This window comes from Acanthisitta chloris, unplaced genomic scaffold, assembly GCF_000695815.1.
Source record: "Acanthisitta chloris isolate BGI_N310 unplaced genomic scaffold, ASM69581v1 scaffold43405, whole genome shotgun sequence".
Taxonomy (NCBI): Eukaryota; Metazoa; Chordata; class Aves; order Passeriformes; family Acanthisittidae; genus Acanthisitta; species Acanthisitta chloris.
Window position 1 is genome coordinate 4,028 of NW_008673952.1, and position 21,034 is coordinate 25,061.

The following is a 21,034-nucleotide window of genomic DNA, read 5'->3' on the forward strand; positions in this document are numbered from 1 at the left end:
GTGATTCTTGGTCAAATTTCTCTTCTTGCCTGGTGCTCAGTTCTTATAAGGGCTATTCCCATTGTCTCTTCCATAAAAATTTAAGAGGGCATTGACTTGGACTTCAAAGAATAAGAAGGCAAAGGAGGGTAGTGGTTGATATGCAGAGAATGTGTAGGTTACAGACTGCTAACAAGATGTAAGAGTCTTGTGCTTTAGTATTATAGAGTTAACTAGGCTTCTACTGGTAGTCTGAAAGTGAGAAATATGTGCTGAGAATTTAGCAATTACTGTTTTCTGAAGCAATGACTGGAAAATGCTGAAGGGTTGTAATTTATTCTAAATGAAATTTAGATCTTCGATTAACAACAAAACAAGTCTTTGTTTATCTTTTTCTTCCAAAAAAAGAGGGGTTTTTTTCATTTTGAATCTCCAATCTACATTTAGTTTTAATATTTCAGTGTTGCCTTCTAATGTCTTTGGGGATGTTTAGCTTCTATCAATTCTCTTGTTGAATTGTATGGAGTTGCGAGATGATGTCTGAAGATCATGTGTGTATGGAATGATTTTTCAGCCTTCGTTCTCAGAGTTGTTTCTCTTTAGCTATTTAATATTTGTCTCATTATTTGTTTGCAATGCACTTGTGTAAACTCTTCTGTTAGGAAACCTAGGGCCATGAATATTCACAAAGACACTTCTGAAAGTTAGTAAATATACTTCTGTTTCTTTTACAGATGAAATCATTTCATACGCTTCTTTTGGAAGAGGTGGTCGAAGGAAATGGATAGCTATTCAGACTTCACTGCAAAGAATCTCTCAGCCTCAGCCAATATGTCTATTTCTTTGCCAGGACAAGCTGGACTCAATACCACCAGTGGTACTCCTTCTATGTCAATAAGCAGGCTTTTCCCAGCCCTGTTAGAATGCTTTGGAATAATTCTTTGTGGCTATATAGCTGGAAGAGCCAACATTATCACATCAACTCAGGCCAAAGGACTGGGAAATTTTGTGTCCCGTTTTGCACTCCCAGCTTTACTCTTCAAAAACATGGTGGTACTTAACTTTTCTAATGTGAATTGGTCCTTCCTGTACAGTGTTTTAGTTGCCAAAGCTGCTGTGTTTTTTTTAGTCTGCGTTTTAACATTGTTGGTAGCCAGTCCTGAAAATCGATTTAGCAAAGCAGGTTTGTTCCCTATTTTTGCCACACAAAGCAATGACTTTGCACTAGGATATCCAATAGGTAAGTATGCTTTCTTCTTTACAATTTGTTTTCACTGTCCTAGATGTGTTTGCTTTTATTTTTCCATAATTTGGAATTGACTTCTGAAGTTCTGTGCTACCAAAGTAGTTTCTGAAGTGCCTCTCAAACTCTGTTGAGATCACTCATCATCTAGGCAAGGTTAAGAACAAAAAAAAGGAAACAGTTTTGTTCTAGCAAAATAAAAAGCAGGACACTTGATTACAGGATTGAAAATACAGTTACGAAAGAGAGGCTTATACTTGCAATTCCAGATTATACATAACAAGTAGCTCCATAAGTTATATTACTTGAGGAGCTAGCAGTTTCTTTCTCCCCATTCCAGGGCAGCATGCTCAGAAGAACCTTCAGTCTTTCTTGCTCTCTTTGTATTTGCTACATGTGTATAAAAAGTAGAACAATTCAATTGCAAACTTTATTGTCTTTATATGAAAATGCCCTGTTTCCCTCAGTTGCATCTCCTGATATTTATTCCCCTTAGAGAAATCAGAAGTATATGACAAATAGAGCTGTGAGGATTATATCTTTGTTTCCTCCTATGCATTTTATGGTTTTTTTAATATATTTTGGTGTTGTATGAATGTATTTCCATTGTATCCTAGTTAAAACATTCTTTCTACTTTGACTTTCATGTCAGACTACATATTTCTGCAAGTATTTCATAATTTGTAAGATATGATTGATGTTTTTTCTGTGTATGTTCTGGCCAAAATCTGCACCGTTTGGTTCGTGAAGAGCTTTACTGGAATACTTACTGCAACAGTAGCACTGTAGGCTTTTGAGGTTTGTTTCTTTCTAAGAGATTTTTATTTCCTCTCCTGTCCTTTCACTTCTCCCATCCCCAAACGTTCAGGAGTGTTTGGTTCGTGCTGTCACCTAGGCAAACTTTTTATCATTAATGGCTTCTCTGAAGTGTTTGCAGGACTGGGCAACAAAGAATGCCTTGTTTCTTTTTATGTATGGTGACAGGTAGTGTTCGAACAAAACATGATCTTTTAATGGAAAAATATTCTTAAAGGCTATAGCAGTTGAAATTTGTAAAGGAAGAAAATCAGTATTGATAAATCTGTGTACTAAAACAACACTATTTAAAAAGGCAGTTTGAACTCTTAAATAAATAACTTCCTGAGTCTTCATCCTATGTAAATTTTTAATATGTTGCTACTGCTATTTATTATTTATTTACTATGCTTTTTTTTTGCTGTTTAACAGAGATTCGCACACGGGAAAATAAAAATGCAGGTTAATTTTTCAAAGATTCTAACTCCATTTTTCTATTATCGTGGTTATGGCCGTTCTACATTATGAAGTGATTTTGGGGTGAAAAAAAACGGCCCAGAGGTTTGCTAGCACCCCTTGATGTAGATAGAATTGCCATGATAGAAAGTTTTGGGGTTTGTTACTGGGTGAGATGATGCAACTGACAGAACAACTTCACTTACTCTGCAGTGCTGTATTGTTAAAGCACAGGTGTAGCGGAGGTGTTGTGTGGATGATGGTTCTGTTACCATGCCTTTAATGATAGTAATTGGGTTGGTAATGGACAACCAGCACATGATTTACATGTAATTTTGAGCAGCTGGGACATAGACAATTGACTTATTTTTTAGAGATAAAAGTATCTTTGATTTCAGTTTTTTGTTATGATCAGTAAGGAGGCACCTTGATTTAAATAAAAAGAAGAATTTTCATCAGTGTGGATTATTTTCACTGTCTTAATAATTCCTTAAGACTGACTTGGTGATCTAGTTCTTCTTTCTGTACCCAGGAAAATGCCTGGTGACTTTAACATCAGTTAAAGTATTCATAGACCTTAATATATTGTATTAGGCATTGAGTTTCACTTTGCCAGAAAGTAATGATGTTTTAAATTTTCACTCGGGCATTACTTACATGTGACTTGTGTTGAGCTGCATTTGACTGAAATGGGCATTCTGTACAAAGCAGCACAAAACATCACTCTGAGGTCTGAAGTTTTAGAAAAAGAATTATTTACATAAAAAGTGTCTAGCATATGTCAAGTGGTTTTAGATATCAGAATGTATGTAGTGTTTAAAAATGGCTTGTTAAATGCAGTAACTAACCACAAACTTGCTAGTTCTAATCATCAGTTTATTCAGGATTTTAGGACAGTTAGCTCTTGTATAAGTACTTTAATCGTGGCCTGTAAGAGGGAAACACCTTTAGTGCTTTTCTTACAAATATCAGAAAGTGAGGTCAGTTTGTTCAGTATATAGAGCAGACTGTTTCCAGGGAGTGCTGACTTAGCACTCAGGAGTTTCTGTCATTCCAGAGGCTTAAATAATATGAAGGTAAAAATCTTTTTGATTTTGAAAAATATAGTAATGGGATAAAACCTTTTGAGGAAAAATAACAGGTTAATAATATTGTTGTTAATCATTATTAATATTATGGATAATATATATACACTATGTATAATACATATAATGTGATATTGTGATTAATATTAACTATATAATACTATAATTGGAATTCTATTAATACTTACAAGATGTTACTGATAATTATTAATAACAAGAAAATTATTGAATATAGTAGCATTATGGGGCAGATAAAAGATAAAATTCTACTTTTAAAGCATTGGGGTTTTTTTAATTTACCCTAGAATTGAATCTTGTATATCTTTTCAAAGGATTTTCATTATTTTTGAAGTGCTGTTAGTACCAACTTGAAATAAGAAGCAATTCTACTTTGACTCAGATGTGTAGTAGCAATGAAAACAAAAGCTCTTGATTTAAAGTTCCTTGAGGGACCATAACTACCATCATAACTCTTGTCCTGAGTAGTCCCAGATAATGAACAAAATAATTACACGATAAACTACTTTTTATTTGGTTGTTGCTTTGTTGTGTTGTATTGAATCAATGTAGAAAGATCACACCTGACCAACCCACTGAAAACTCATGAAATTCCAGAGCTGTGAGACTCCCCTAAGATGGGAAGCAACTTGTGACCTGCAAAAGTGCATTTAATTCTATACAACCACCAGGTTTCTGGAAGAAAAAGCAAGTTAGAAATTTTTATGACACTTGGACGGACTCAAAGGACACATATTATAGTTTTCTTTCTCTTTCTGTAAATGTTGAATATTCATAGAACCATTAAATAGTATTGGATAGTTAATCTTTGGTCTTTAATGTGTTCATTAGATGACTGTGGCCTAATGTGCTTGGGCATACTTCTCTTACTGCATCATCCTATATTGATTAGTAATAAAATTGATTCCTTCAGTTACTTCTACAGGAAAATGACATAATTTTCATTAGTTTTCAGACAGCAAAAGTTAATTTCAATATTGATATATTTTTGTACTGAAATGTTATCACTCATCACTCTTTATTTCCTGTCTTCTAGTTGAAGCTTTATATCAAACCACTTACCCAGAGTATCTCCAGTACATTTACCTAGTGGCTCCAATATCTCTTATGATGCTAAATCCTCTGGGATTTATCTTCTGTGAAATCCAGAAGTGGAGGGACAATCGCACAGTGTCACAGAGCAAAATCAAAATAGTGGGCCTAGCACTCCTTCGAGTTTTGCAGAACCCAATTGTATTCATGGTCTTCATAGGAATTGCCTCAAACTTTATTCTTGGCCAGAAAATTCCCGAATACCTTGAAAACTTCCTTGATGGACTGGGTAGTTCATTTTCTGGCTCTGCACTTTTTTACCTTGGACTGACAATGGTGGGACAAACCAAGAAACTGACAAAGGGTATGTTTGTTGCACTGATCCTTCTCATCACAGCTAAACTGTAAGTTTGATTTATGTCTTTTTATGATTCCATTCTCTAGATATTTCAAGCTCTGAAAATACTGGTCAGATGGCTTTTCTCTCAAAAGCTTTTAGTGATAGGATGTTTCACTTCCAGTGTGTTGAGTGAGTGCTTCCCAAACTCTTCCATACTATACAGCTGTTAAGTTCTAAAGGATATTAAGCAGACTGCAAACCTGTTGTCAGGCTCTGCAGTGAAAAAACAGTCAGGGGTGCTATGGCTTCATGGGCCATCTGTCATGCTTTGGGTGTTTGGGGGATTACTAGCTTAAATTAAAATGTACTGTAGACAATAGTGACTTTAAGTATTATTTGATTAGTATCTGTATTTTCTTTGGCTTAAACAATATGTCTCTAAATTAGTTAGTTTCCCTTGCTCTGTCTATAAATCTTTGAAACTGCTGTATTGGAAGCAGAGGTGTAGCAGAAGAGTTGTGTGCATGATGGTCAGTTACCATGACTTCAATGATAGTAATTGTGTTAAGGATAGACAACTAGAGTGTGATTTATATGTGATTTCAAGCAGCTGGGACATGGAGGATTTACATCCTCTGATAAGAGGCAGCAAGGAGCTGATCATAAAATGGTCACTTTATGCTATTTTTACCTGCCTGACTTTTAAGCATGAATAAATGACAAGTCGTGTTTAGAACTTAAGCCATCCTGATCTTCCCTTGAATATATCTCAGTCACTGGTGAATTAAATACATTATTTCCTACAGAGCTAAAATTAACAGAATAGAGTTGTTAGTTAGTGATTAAGTTTATACTGTAAAATTTAAAGGTGCATTTGATCAGCAGTACAAACAAGTAGCAAATGTAAAGGCCTAGTCTCTAAACCAGCCCAATGACAAATTTTGTAAGAACGTGAAAAAACTGGGTTTTAATGTTACCTCACAGCTTTCCTGGTGAGCCTGTGTTAGGCTTACATAGTGAGTCTGTGTGAGATCTGGGCTGCTGCTAAAGGGGAACAAAATAGCATTGATGCAGTGGGTTTTGCTGGCCAAAACCTTTGGAATGGGATACTTACGTCTGAGCCCTTGTTATATTTGAAACAGGCTGCAGAAAGGTGGTCTGAGTTTCTCAGCTGCTGACTACTTATGGCTACTATTACTTCAACAGTTGGGAAATTAGGGGGTTTTATGTTTTACCTTTCTAAATCTGAGGTTTATACAAAGAGTATGGTCAGTGAATCTGCTCAGACCCCAGGGCTTGTTGTCATTCTTTTGGTTTTATGTAACTTGTGACATAAGATTTTTTAGCAGCTAGTAAATGTCTAGGTACCAGTAAAGGTAATCATTCAGAGTGATGTCAGTATTTTGATCTTCATAAATAGGAGTCAGACAAGCCTTAAATTTCCTTTTGGTTCATTGTCTGACTAAAGCAGAATCTGTTGCTTTATCTTGAGTAATATTTTTTTCCAATTTCTTTTTTTCCCCTCTCTTTTCAGACTTATGATGCCATTTCTCTGTAGAGAAATGGTTGAACTCTTGGACAGGAGTGACAGCATGGTCAATCACACCAGTCTATCAAACTATGCATTTCTGTATGGAGTTTTTCCAGCAGCACCTGGTGTCGCAATATTTGCAAGTCAATTTAATATGGAAGTAGGAATTGTATGTGGTCAGACTTTTCCAAATATGTACTAACTTTGAACTTATGAAAGACTAATGAACGACTTAAATAAGTAGATGATGAATTTGCTTTTCTGCAGCATAAACACCTCACTGGATCCTTCCTGATGTCTCAAGTGTCTTGATAGTACATGTTCACAAATAAATCCTCACACTTCTTTATTCGTGATTCTAGTAGGAAGAACTAAGGATAATTTTGAATATAAAGAACTTGTAACTTCGTTGTGGATTTGGGTTTTTTTGGGTTTGTGTTTTTTGGTGGTATTTTTTCCCCAAACCTTTGAGATGCTGTTTTTGTAGGAAATCATGTTACTGACTTTGGTAGAATAGTGTTAGTTTAATGCTGAAAACGTATGGAAGATCTGATTCTGTTGTGTTGCTCTTCAGTTAAATCTTGTGATAGAAATGCATTTTACTTTTTTTAATATATAGTAGAGGGTACCAATTATGTTTTCAACTTAAAATACGAATTTTTTAACTGTTTCTTCCACTTGAAGTGACATTAAAACATTCCTGTTGACTTGCATTGGTATTAATGAGATCTATTTTTTATTTGTTTAGATATTTGGGGTTTTTTACAGAAAAAAAGGGGAGAAAAAGGATGCTAAAAGTGAATCTTGCAAGATAGATTTTTTTTTTTTCCTATAAACTCAGGAAATGTGAATCTTGCAAGACAGATTTTTTTTTTTCCTATAAACTCAGGAAATCTCTTTAAAACAGACATCTGTAGTATGAGTAACAATTAGCACTTCCTTCACTGTGCAAATTCTAGAGAGCAGAAAGAGTGAGAAGCCAAACTAGAAATTACTTACATGTAAATATATGTGGCTTCTGCTCATGAATTGGTGCACATTAGTATCTGCATAACTACATGTTTTATGCAAATTTAAGACATGTTTATTTATGATGTGAATATTTTGCCTCCAAAAGTAAATTGTGCCCAGTGTAAATTCACCCCTAGGCTGTAGTCATTAGTATATTTGACACCCATGAAAAAACTCTATTAGAATTTGCAACAGGGAACTCTCCTGCTGTTTCAGAAGCTTGTTAAAATTTTCAGTTTAGCTGAATGTATAAAATGGATACTTTCAGTCTCAAATTCTAAATAGTTTGTTGTAGAAACAACTCAGTTGTTAAAGGTCTATGTATGTTTTATTCAAAGGTCCAATTTTGCCAGTGGCTGTATTTCTGTATAACTGTATAGCTTGAGATCTGATTCACTCTGTTCTTGTTTCTGTTTGACTCTTTTTTGCAGATTACCTCAGGCATGGTGATAAGCACTTTTGTGTCTGCACCTATCATGTATGTTTCTGCATGGCTGTTGACCATCCCATCCATGGACCCCAACCCACTGGCATCTGCGCTCCAAAACGTTAGCTTTGACATCAGTATCGTCAGCCTCATTTCTCTGGTAGGTGCTGAAGGAGTGAAATATAAGAGCACACTGTCATGGCAGGGTAGCATTAGCACATAAGCAGCAAACAAGTTACGGTCAGACTTGTGTTTCCTCATCATATCCTGTTGCAGAAGAATGAGGAAGGAGTTAAAAATCTTGATTTAGCAGTGGATCTGCTGGAAAGCTGCACTGTAAAGATGGGTGACAGAATTAGAGCATGAGTTCAGGGCTTGAGAGTTTGTCTTTTTTGTTTGGGTTTGTTTGCTTTTGTTAATAGCAGGGTGTAAGGGAATTACAGTATTAGCTTACACCACAAGGACTAATTACATCAAGCCAAGTGGGATGGTTGGGTATCACAGTAATGAAGGCTGTGTATGAACTTCAGCTCCAGAAATGTCAGTGAATATTTATTTTATTGAGTATTAATGAAATGTTTACCTTGAAAAATTTAATTTAGCATTATCAAATTCCTTCCAAGGAAATTATTTGCTTTAAATGTGGGTTGATAATCCAGAAGTCCAATGTGAATTATGTTTTAGCTTTATAGAAACTACAGATAGTGTGGTTATCTTGTGTGCTTTTTAAAAATAAAAGTGTCCATGTTGGATGGAGTTGGAATTTTCTGGAGTTGCTGCATCTCTGAAATCCTCTTGTCTTGAAACTGTGCCCGAAGGGAAGCCAGAAGTGAATGCTGCCTCTTGCTGTCAGATCCTTTTGGGAGATTCAGGGGAGGCAGGGCTGGATTTTAAGTTGAAAATTGCCAGGCCACTCTGCAGTCATTTACATCCTGAGGAACAAACAGGCTTCTGCACACTAGAGGCAAGTTCTTGGTGCTTCCTGGAAATGTTTCACTATCGTGAGAACACAAAGATGCATTGGTTTTTCTGGCTACAGCTGCTGAGGCATAGGGACTGGCAGCAGTTGATGTGGAGCTGACTGCAGTAGTCATGTTGCAAAGAAACTTTTCAGGAAGATTTGTTGTATTTTTAATTTCACCAAAGTCTGCAAAAATACTCATCTTGTCCTTTTGGGTTTTGCTTTATTAATTGATTATTTTTTATTGTGTGTTACAGACCTGGTCTCTTATTGTTGTTGTCCTGAGTAAGAAATACAAACAGCTTCCTCATATGATTACAACAAATCTACTTGTTGCTCAGGTCAGTTGTAATAAGAATTTTGTTGTGTGAGTTTAAGGGCTTAAGTCTTTTTTTACAAGTTTGTTTTCTACAGTAATATCTTTATAGCCTTCTGTGGAGGGCAAGGGAATCTAATGTGTGAGGTATCTGAGCAAGTTCTGTGCCTTAAAACACACCCTTGGAGAAAATAATAGTTAATGCTGGTACTATGGTTCTCAAACAGAACTATAAGCAGTCAGAATGGAGAGTGACTTCTGAAATGTATTTTTAGTTACTGCCCAATGCTGTTGAGTGCACTTCTGTATCAATTTATACCGATCTGAAGTCAGCAATACCAGGAGCAGCAGCAGCATAGGTTTGACTCTAGAGTGACCTGATTCAAGGAGCTAAATAGGAAAATAATCCCCATACTGGTTTATCCCCCTGCAGTGGCTTGCTAAGGGATCAGCCAAGTGCAAGTGCTGGTGCAAGGAAGGGGTGTGGGAATGCATGGCTCGTGGCTAGGGAAGGCCAAAGCCAAATAGCTCTGGAGTAATCTTAATTGTTATTTAATCTGAGAGAGAACTACAGAATACCTGTTCCTGATTCCCTTGAAGCCTGCACAACTGCTGGTAAATGCAGTGAGAACAGCCTGTGCTTGTAACACATCTGTGTGCTAATGCTTTCTCAAGTGTTCTGTGGTCTTAAAAAAAGATGTCTCTTTAGATATATAGTAAACTCTCTGAGCTCTGATCATGGGTCACATTTGAAGAACGTCATGTATAAGCACTGTTTCCATGTATTTCAGCCTATCTTTCTATATTCCTTCAGTACTAAAATTATCACACATACAGTACCACTGGGTGAAAACTCATGACATTCTGGGAGTGGAGGTTTGAAGCTTATTGCAGGTATATTGCACTGTGCTCAGTTTTTCTTGTCATCCTTCTTTCCCAGTTTAACTGATGGCATCTTACCTCTCTTTCCAGTTTATCGCTTGCATTGGAATGGTGGCATGGAATTTCATTGTTAAAGAGAAAGACATCACCATGCAGATCTTAGTATTTATATTCCTCTACAGCTCACTTTATAGCACCTATCTGTGGACAGGTATGATTTTTCTAGGCAAGACCTAAGCACTGTAATGAAACATTTATAATAATAGCAGAAATAATAAGATTCCATTCTTCAGAATAGTTCTGCAAGTATGGATACTTGTAAGTTGTGCCAAGCTGTGCTGGCAACACAAGGCTCAGTGTCAGGCACTGCTTCTGCTGCAGGCTTGTATGTCTTTGCTAGATACAGCAGCCTGACTAGTGTGTGACAAGAGGTGAGAACCTGCTCTGGAGGCAGAAGCAACTACCGACAGAGTGAATATGGTGTGTTGCCCTTCAGCTAGTGAAAGCCTTATTGACCATTTTTAATTAGTGCAGAGCTGAATTTATTATATTTATAATTATATATATTTGTAATTATTCAGGATTAAGTAGATTTAAAAACTTGGTGCCTCAAAAAGTAGAAAATACAGAATGAAGGGAAATACCAAAGTAGCTTTAACATCTCTTTCCCCTGGCAATTGTAATTTCAAAAAACAGTATGTGTGTGTGTGTGATTAGCAAAGGGATTGAAATAGGCACAATTGAAAGATACATCAAGAAGCTTGGAGACCTTTACACCCATGATTAAAAAAAGAGACTTTGGGTATACAGGAGACTTTTTACACTGTTCTTGAGTCCAGAAGTCTAAGGGTTTAATTCCTGGGGTGCTTTTCTGGAGTGAGCTGTATTTGTGTTCAGCATAGGTAGCTCATGATTGGTGAGTTCTAACATAACTAACTTTGCTTCAGTATGAGAATGTTGCTGAGCTGTGAATAGAATAGGCAGTTCCAGAAGATACTCCCATATGTACTTATATATGTAAAGATATGCAAGACATTTTTTGTTAAATGTATCATTGACTTTACAAAGGACTAGTGAGCTTTTAAAGAAACATTTTACCAGAATACATTATCTGTTGGTTACTAAAGAGTATCAGTCTGGAACAACAGCTGTTGATACCTTGAGAAATTAGTTACTTGTGCCTTAAATATTCTTGTGACATCTTTTATACTCCTGTGAACCTTTCTTAGCATTTAGAAATGTTTTATATAAAATGTCCTGAAATTTCTTCAGTGTTTCACTATTAATGTGATTTTTTTAGGACAATGGATGTTTCTAATTGACTTTCTCAGAATACACCTAGATAAACAATTTTGTACTATTTAAAAGTCTGAGAAGAATATCTGAAGCTACTGAACAGGTCACATCATAGAGTTTCTAGAGTCTGTACTTATCAATTCTCTTTTCAATAATAAACAAGATTATTTTTTTTTTAAGGTTTTCTATCTTTCTCTTTGTTTCTGTTGAAGAAGAGAGAAACAGTAAAGATTCCCATTGGGTTTATCATCATAGCTGGATGGGGGTAAGTTAATTCAAATGCTTCCCTGCAGAATTAGTGAGAGCATGCTAAATATGCTAGATATTTACTATTTTGCTCTTTCAGAGTCCCAACAGTTCTGGTGGGAGTCTTATTAATCATTGGGGAACGCAACAACACTACTATTGACTCTGCCTTTTTCTATGGAAAACATCAGGTATGAACATGTTGTGTACTCATCACTTCAGACTTCTGCTATGTCCAATACATTACTGAGAAATTGTGTTCTCTGTTTGCTTCTAATACAAGCTGCTTTCAGTCAAAGTATAGGCTACCATAATAAAAATATCATTGTAGAGTCCTTATAGACTGATACAAAAACATATGTCTGTAATGAACCATTAGGAAAACTTATTTGAACAAGGACCTTCATGTTTAGTCAGCTATGACTAAAAAATAGGGAGTAGGCTTCCCAAAGAAAAGACTTAGGTGTGGTAATGAATTGCAGAGCCCTTTTCCTGGTGACTAATTTGTAGTCTAACTTGATAATTATCTAAAATTGTTATTAGCCAGTAGCTAATTAATGGCTTTTGGTCTGTAATAGATAGGATCTACGTTACCTGTGTAGCAGTAACTACTTGCACTGTGGTAGGCTTCTCTGCATAATCATGGGTTTAAAGTCCCTGAGTCTGAACTACCATTTCTGCCAATAAATCATTTCTCTTATCAGAGGATGTAAAGTACACTAGCATAGATATTTGTTTTCTCTCTTTCTTATGAACAGAGTGTCTTTGAGTCACTTGGGATTATTCATGTGGCACTTTCACAAGTATTAAATAGCCTCAGAGTGGACTCTGAGTATTGGTGGCAGATGATTAGAAGGGAAGGTTAATTAATAGGCTGCTCCCCATTGGCAAAAGCATGGAAATGAGAGCACATCACTCTCTGGAATGAAAAGTTACCTGAGCAGAACTTAACCTGGAGCACTAGAGATCCTGAGGGGAAAGATGATGAGGGAATATTTTTGGATTGCATGGATAATAGGGATCAAGAACAAATTTTAAACCAAAACCAAAACACAAAAAAAACCCTGAGTTACTCAGTCAAGGAAAATTGGTCTCAGATACTGATTGTTCTTTCAGTGCCACAAGGCACAAGCACAGTAAATTTGTATTACTCTGATGCATTCATAAGTACATTTAGAAAAGTACAGAAGTTAGAAAGATATCTGCAACTATTTCCCTGTATTTAAGTGCATTTTCTTTGCTTTCTTAACAGATAATTACCACAGCTGTGATCCTGTTCATAAGTATAGTGATGTCAGGTGTCTCACTTATGTGCATGAACAGAAATAGGCAAGAGTCAAGCTATGAGGTGCTGAACCCATATTCACCACGTAGCCCAGCAGCAGAGGTTAAAGTGGGAGGGAGAGAGCAAAATCACATTTCAGCCACTGTGCCTCAGCCTTCTCCTGGATCTTCTGCACAGCCTTCTCCAGAATCTTCTGCACAGCCTTCTCCAGAATCTTCTGCAAAGTCTTCTCCAGAGTCTTCTGCACTGACATCTGCAGAAAGAGGTAGAGAAAGTAAATTTGTAGAAAGAATAAATGACTCAGGATGCTATAAAATAATATTCCAAATTTCATTCTGACCTGGGAAGGACAGTTGTTCACACCTTCAGGTGTTACACTAGGACAGAAGAAAATCTAGATATAACTACCCAAGGATTTAGGTATATGTTTCTGAGAAGAGTTTGATTGCTATCACTGTAAGGGCTGGGGAAGTGGACAAGAAAAGAAAGCACATGTATATGGTTTTTATGTAAGTAGTGGTATCTTGATAAGGATGTGATAAATGCAGACCACGAGGCATCTGAGATTGTTTAGCCACTTAACCATCTCTCTGAGAATGAATTATAGTCCAGCAGAAACACTCAATGCGTTTCTAATACTTGTTTCTATGTAGCCTTTTTGATAATTTCCAATTTTTTTTTGCCTCTAGCTGAAAGTTCCTGTGTTGCTTCCATGGTGGTAGTGCTATGTTAAACACCTCTATATATTAATAATGTAACCTGTTTACCCTCTCAGCAAATGGGAAAAATTAGGTCTGTCTTTTCCTTTTGGGTTATTTTTGAGCATAATAGTTAAAGCTACATAGAATATATTGTTATACTTGGAAAATAAATTAGACTAGTGTAGGAAGCTAACTATCCTATTACTGTGTGTGCTTAATAGGTTGCTGTTCTTGTCAGACAACAAATGGTGAATTATCCTGTGCTAAAGAGAGCAAAGTAGTGTCAAATGCTGTTGAAGGCAAGATTCCTCCAATAGAGACAGGTAAAGCAGTAGTATCTCCTTGTTTAAATACTACAAACCCTTCCACAGCAGTTGTATGTTGTTCTCACAAAGAAACCTGGGGCTGTTGTTCACTCAACTCTACCTAGGTAAAAATTCAAGTGTTAGGCAATATGGTAGGTGTTTGTTCTTTTCTGCTGATAGTTGTTTGAAATCTTTCTCTCCATGCTCAAGATGGGCAGTTGCTTTGAGTGTTATTTTTTACTCCTGAGCTATATTAAGATGTCCTTCTGAGCATTCAGACTTTACCCCTCCGTTATTGTCTGGTTTGGATGCTGGGAAGCTCAGTGCATCACCCTACTTTGCCTCAAGCTTTTAACTCAAACAAACTTTTTTACATTCTCATATTCACATCTTGCATCTTTTAAAAAAGCCTTTGTTGTAATCACACACAAGTTTTGAACACTGAATGAGATCTAGAGGAGGAAGTGCTTACTGTAAATTAGATTAAATGTCCATGCTGCTGTAATGTTCATGTCTAGGGGAGAAAATTGACTAAGAGAGCCTTAGGAGTCACTGAAATAGAAACAATGGATAAAAGTGACAGTTTAGCACCTGACAGAAAACTGCATGTCCAGCACATTCTCATTGTACATCACTTTCAGTAATCAGAGCTAGCTGCAGGACAGCCTTGCTTTTTCTCCTATTTCCTTTTGCTTGTTTTTACATTCTTAACAAGGAAGTTCATGTCCTTATGCTTTGTTTGCAAGCAACATTATTTTCAACAAATCTGTATCTTTCACACTGGAGTATACTCCAGTCATGTTTCCTCTCACAAAATGCTGACTTTCTAACTATTGCCATCTATTTTATCTATTAAGCAATTCAGACAAGCATCATAAGAATGCCTTCACTGATAGAGGAAGGCAATTTAATTTTCTTGTCCTAAAAGATAAGGCAGAAAATACCTTCAAATTGAGTGGAAATTATTTCCATCCCCTGAGTGAACACTTCAGAAATATAAATCAGGAAAAGCAAATCGTAATGCGTACACTTATGTAAGTTTCGCTGCAATAATTGCTAATTCTTCTACTTTCCCACTGAACTGCTGTGACAGGTGTCTGGTGCAAATTCTTAGGTATGCCCTCGCCAGGAAGTTATTCACTGCCATCTAGAGGAAGGTACTCAGAACTCCTCAGAACTCTGTAACTGCAAGACAAGCGTCCATTCTCTTTTGTGTTTGGCTCTTTTGATTGGCAGAATTATGGTGGTGTTCTGACACACTAAGTTAAAAATATGGAACTTAAATATGGTTGATTGGCTGATCTAGAGCTCAGCAGCACTGAGATGCAGAGTGAAAACATTAGAGCTGAATTCAGAAGTTAATTCGAAGTTTAAAAACTGTTCTCAGAAATGGCTATTTGGGTTTTTTCATTCTTTCTGGTAGTGTTTTCTAAATGTGAACCACATGTTCAGTTTGCATTAAATCTTTGACAGAAGAATTCTGTTGCAAAAAGTTTCTTCATTTTAGGAGCACATGTAAACTCCTGTTTCATTTCAGAGTAGATGTCTGAACAGGTTATTATCAAAGCCAATATTAAGTTTTGCATGTGTCACTTCAGATAACTTACAAGGTAATTTGACTTAGCAAGTTCCATTAACAAGTTTGCTCATGGAGTTTGTGAGATAGAAGCCTAATGGAAAGTTTCTGGTTTGTTTTTCAGTGGATCAGTGTGTGAGACATTGCAGTGCTCAAACCTGTGTATTGGCTCAGGAAGAACAGCTTCTACAGACTGCAGACAAACAGCTGGCCAGACATGTGCTGCTGTGCTTGCTTCTTGTTGTTGGCCTATTTGCTGTAAATATCTTTTCTCCCCATGTTGTTTAACTCATTGAGGTAGAATGATTTCTAGGGAAGCTATGTAGGCAGTCCAGTAAAAATCTTCTAATTACTCATGTAGCTGTTCATTAAATAAAGCAGAGGCTTTATTTTGGTCCCTTACTGGAAGAGGGATGTCAAAATTTTGCTGTACCACATCGTAAATGAAAGGCAGGTTAAGAGCAAGGCACACTGGAGAACCCTAAAGGAACAAAAAATGTAATTAGATAATTCAGTAATTAATTCATTAATGCTGTCCCTCTTCACATTTTTTTCAAGAGTTAGTCTTCTTCCCTAGACAATAATCGATTAAAAATATAAACTAAATTCTAATTCTGAAGGAAACTGTACAAAAATTGTTCCATCTGATCACACTTTTATTGGAACTTGGGTTTCTCTGTTGTTTTAGTAATGAAGAATAAGATTATTTGTACTGAAAAATGCAACTTTGCTGCTTTTAGTGGTGGTTTGGAGGCAACAGAGCGAAGTTAGTGTTGGTACACATCATCACTGAGGAGATCCCAGCTGTGGTGGTGGCTGCTCCTGTGTGCAAGTGTGAAATGCCAGAATATAATGCTTTTGGGATAGAATTTGAATTTTTAACTGTGACAAGGATGAGAAACAGGTGCCTGCGTTTGAGTGTAATGCTCAAAGTTGAGTTTCTTATGGATGACAGTTGAGGGGAGTATTTTTCTTTGAAATGGAAAATACTGTGACACAAATATATAATACTGCAAAGCAGGACAGTGTGGCACAGCTATCTGCATTAATAGCTACTACAGTTGCTTTTCAAACTCTGGCAAATTACAAAATTGAATGTTTCTCTCAAATTTTCTGTATCGAATATTCCATGTTTTTTATACATCTTCTATATTTAAGAGGTATCCCAAATGTTAGCCTGTATTTTAGTTGTATCTGAATGATTGCATAGATGCTATGAAATAAGACCACTTACATTAAAGAATTAGCCTTTACACCCAAAGGGGTTAACTTGGAAGGGTTTTTTCCTTCTTTCAGGCATCTGAAATAGCTAAAGTGGTATGTGCTTCAGCTTAATATAATCTTAACTATGCAGGAAATCTGTAGAAAGCATTGGTCTCAGCTCAACAGCCCTAGAGACAAACACTGCAAATCTGTCTGGGCTAATATTGTCTGTTGAGCTGAAAACCTAATTATGCTTAAGACAAGTTCCCTCTGTAAACATGTAAAGAGGCAGAACCTCTACACTGCATTATTATGTTTAAAACAAACAAACTTCCCCCTCCCCAGCTAAAAACCCTAACTAAAATGATAGTTTAAGGTGTTTATCCCCTATCTGAATCATTCACTAAATAGATACCATGAAAATCTATTAGAGTGTGAAGAGTAAGAAAGTGCTTTTGATTTTTGACAGTCAGGTGAGGTTTGTGTGTTCTGTTATTGGTTTTTTATTTTTATTTTCCTTACAGAATCTATCCAGTTGCTTGTGGTGGCTGTTCAACCAAGAGCCTGGAAGGCTCTATGTGGAATTGCAGTTCTTCTGTGCTGTGTTTAATTTCGGACAGGTACTTACCAATGTTTGCTCTGAAAATGACTGTGTTAGTGGGTGTTGCAGCAGGTGCTGTTTCAAGCACTGTTAAGTTGAAGCTGTCGAACAATCCTGACGTTCCCAGCTCCTTATGTTGTTTTGTCCTTTTGCCTCCAACTTCTCCTTTGGCTTTCTTATCATAATGCATGTCTTTCATATGCAGAAATGCTTTCAAAGGTACAAATGACAAGCCAATGCCAAATGTTTATGGAAACTGAGTAGGAATTTCAAGAAGGTTTCACCAGTATTGCTTCTGTGGCATTACACCAGTACAACAGTTGTGAGAGGCATAAATTACTGTGTCTACTTTCAGTGACAGCAGAGTTAGCTCAGAGATAATTGTTCCAGCTGCACGTGGCCTATTTCAGTGCAAACTGACACACAGTAGCTTTGTTACCTACGAAGGTGAAAGCAAGACAGTATTAATACACACAGTAGAGGAGTGTTTTCCAGGTCCATGGGCAAGTGTGCCTAAAGATGTACTGCAGTATCAAGTAATAATAGTAGTTTTATACAAAAGTGGCACAGAAAAATGAATGAAGTAGAGCATTCTAGTTCTACAGTAAGTCTGTTCTTTTCTTGACATTAACAAGGACAGATTGAAACAACTGGCTGTGTCGGGATAGACAGTTATCCCTAAGTGTCAAGTGCCATGTCACAGAATTGGGTTTACCAAACTGTTTCTTAAAGGGTCTGTTTGATGGGCTGTTACGATGTATTAATCTGCCTCTTTAAGGTCCAAATGAAAAGTCAAAGCAGAAACAAAATGCATTTTGAATGATATCTAGAGAACGGGGATGCTTTTCATGTATGTTTGGCACTGAGTTTTTAACATTTTATTTCTGTTCTATAGAAACCAAAGGCTTTGCTTAATGTTGCTTTTTCTGTATTTTTTTTCTCCAGGGCTTCATTTGCTTTGGTATTTTTGGCTTAGATAAGCATTTAATTATTCTGCCATTCAAGCGAAGGTAAATAGAATCTTTACACTTACACCTATAATCTAAGTTATTACTGATAATCATCTTTGAAAGGTATTGAGTGTTCATGCCAAGCATTCCATTTCCTATTTGTTCAGTCTTCCAAATTTCTTTTCTCTCTCACTTGTGCAGAGGTTTTATTGCTGCCCTAATGATGCTTTAAAGGACAAAAGTCCTGCAGGCTCCCTATAGACAAAATACTTGCTAAATGAGGGGTCTTCAGAAATAATTTCAGCTGATAAATTGAAACTTAGATGTGGATGCTGAACCAGATTACATCGTTACTACTTTAAAGTTCTGTATTCGTAACCTCATGCAAGTATTTTGTGTGGATGGGCACTTCCATTGTGGGGGAGGAAGCTGTACAAAGCCATCTTTAACTCCAAGCTAGCTGGCTGCTGTGTGAATCCAGCAGCTAACTCTAGCTCCCAACTGCTCTCTGGCTTTCCTTCTGCCTGACCCACAAATAAAACCTCTAACTGTTCAAAAGTCATACAGGTATATTAGGAAGATTGTATGTAACGTATTGGGCACAAACTGTAGTTTCCCAAAAATGGCCCTGGTTGGTTTGTTGGCTTTAATTTTTCTTTTTTACCTTTTTTTTTTTTTTTTTTTTTTTAAGACTTGAATTTTTCTGGGGTGGAAGAGAAGCAACAGGGCATACAGACCCCTCTGTACCTGAGGAAATCAGGATGACCTGTCAACAGTTTGTTCATTATCATAGAGATCACTGTGTCAAAAGTATTGTCAGGGACAGAAGGTAAGGTTCTTCCCTGTTGCAAAGGTTGTAGCTCACCTTTTGGAAATAATGAAATGCAGTTTAATCTGTCTGTGGGCAATTCCTGTTGTGGCATATTTATTCCAACCTCAAGGTGGGGATTAAAGATTTAATTGTAGCAGAGAAATGTTTCTAGTCTCACACTGAAACACTGAGGTGCAAGTTACCGCAGTATCCCATCTAGGTTTTAAAGAAATTATTTAAAGTTTTATGTCATTAAGGGATTGCTCCAGGTTTTTTGCATTGAGCTGGAGTTCAGGAGACAACATCTTTATATAAAAATGTATGTGATGATACCTGTAATAGAGTGTATGTGTTTGAATTTGGTGAAACTTGAGACCCTTCATTTGTTTTCAGATTAAGAAGGTGTCTGTATTTATGTAACTGAATGTTTACTGATAAATAGCTTTTACCGGAGGCAAAACTGTTGCAACTGATTTCAGTGTGTACTCAGAGGCCACTCAATATGTGAGATTATAGTGAGTTTAGCACCTTTACAGCTTTTGAGTTCATACAATTTCTTTTGCTCTTACCTCTAATGAGGTCTAAACCTCAGTTTATGAGATCAGCAAAGCTTTCAGAGGCAAATGATGATACCTAAATCAAAGACTATGTCTTCAGGTATGTGTGGGTGGATTAGAAGAGAAATGCAGACAAAAGCAGCAGGAACAAGAAAAAGATTCTGCCTTTATTTAAATATTTACTGTACAAAATGGAGAGATGAAGAATTGTTGCAACAGGACACTTGACTTTTCTTGTCATGTGAGCTTTTAAGTAGGAGTAGTTTTGCTGGGTGGAGTGATCTTCTAATGGTCAGACCGTCCAAAACCACATTCCAGAGCTGTTTTTGACAGCGTGATGATTTCATTCAGTCCCCTCAGAAGTCAGTAATATTCCATAAGAAATGAAGTAATAAAGTTACCCGTTTAGGGAAAAATAACTATGGCAGTTTAAGGACTTCGGGTTTTTTGTGCCATACAGAAAAGACGTCTCAGAAATGCCTGTTGTGAAACGGAATAGGTTTTACAGCTGTTTCCTGTGCCTCTGCTGCTATTGTGGTTTCTTGGACTTAGGGCTGTTAATTTCATTGGATTTTGTGGGTGTTATTAATCAAATATCCACCGGAGAATACATCAAAATCTGACATTTGTTGCTTCATTCATTGTCGTAATATTATGTTTGTGCAGAACTTGTTTGATGTCTTATTTCTCCTTGTGAGTTAAACCAAAGCATTTTCTTCTCATTTAAAATATTCATCTAGCTTGATCCTATTCTCCTTGATTTAAGTGTACTGTAGCTGAGCCCTTGCAACCATGGATTTTATGTTTTACTTCTTTGCTAATAGATGTTAACACTTGCTCTGTGTGGCTGCTGCTTTTAACTTTTAAGAAAGTAGTTGAAAACATTTAGTTTATGTTGTCTTGCCTAGCTCTTAATCCTCTTTACAAACCCTGTGCTTGGGTTCAATAGAGGTTTTAGATAACCAGAAACACCCATTGCTACAGGGAATTCTTGAATGGTATTTTTAGTGCAACTAGGTATGTGCTAGCAACGTTGCCTCATAAATATGTGCAAGAAAATTAGTTTAGTCTCGTTGTAAAGGTTTTGTTTATTCTTAGTACTGCCTGTGTGGTAAATATTTTACAGGATGTGCGAGTTATGTTTTTTGTTTACAATATGTGTCTGCAGTCTGTTTAAAGCAGCTGTTCAGAATGTATCAAAAGGAATAGAAGTGCAGACTGAGTCCCTGGGCACATTGTACTCAGATCAGATATTTTGGTGCAGAAATGGTTATGTTAATAAGTACATGGGCAGTAAGTATCCAAGAAATAGAATTCCATTGTGGAAGTTTTTAGAAAAATTGCTACCTATGTCCACTGACCTTTATTTGCAGAAGCCTGAAACAACTTTGCATGTCCATATTGCTTCTCATTGAAACATCTGTAGG

General features: G+C 36.6%; 1 protein-coding gene across 1 annotated transcript in view; it reads left to right on the forward strand.

Moving 5' to 3' along the window:
* The first annotated feature begins 759 nt into the window (after window positions 1-759).
* The window catches only part of GPR155 (G protein-coupled receptor 155), a 20,667-nt gene continuing 392 nt past the window's right edge, over window positions 760-21,034 (forward strand). Inside the window, exons 1-14 of the mRNA XM_009075129.1 lie at window positions 760-1,219; window positions 4,613-5,012; window positions 6,483-6,648; window positions 7,922-8,077; window positions 9,136-9,219; window positions 10,167-10,287; window positions 11,553-11,637; window positions 11,719-11,809; window positions 12,871-13,168; window positions 13,826-13,927; window positions 15,610-15,743; window positions 17,213-17,308; window positions 18,235-18,299; window positions 18,931-19,068. Coding sequence (XP_009073377.1) covers window positions 760-1,219; window positions 4,613-5,012; window positions 6,483-6,648; window positions 7,922-8,077; window positions 9,136-9,219; window positions 10,167-10,287; window positions 11,553-11,637; window positions 11,719-11,809; window positions 12,871-13,168; window positions 13,826-13,927; window positions 15,610-15,743; window positions 17,213-17,308; window positions 18,235-18,299; window positions 18,931-19,068 — 2,396 coding nt within the window. The remainder of the gene's footprint in view (window positions 1,220-4,612; window positions 5,013-6,482; window positions 6,649-7,921; window positions 8,078-9,135; window positions 9,220-10,166; window positions 10,288-11,552; window positions 11,638-11,718; window positions 11,810-12,870; window positions 13,169-13,825; window positions 13,928-15,609; window positions 15,744-17,212; window positions 17,309-18,234; window positions 18,300-18,930; window positions 19,069-21,034) is intronic.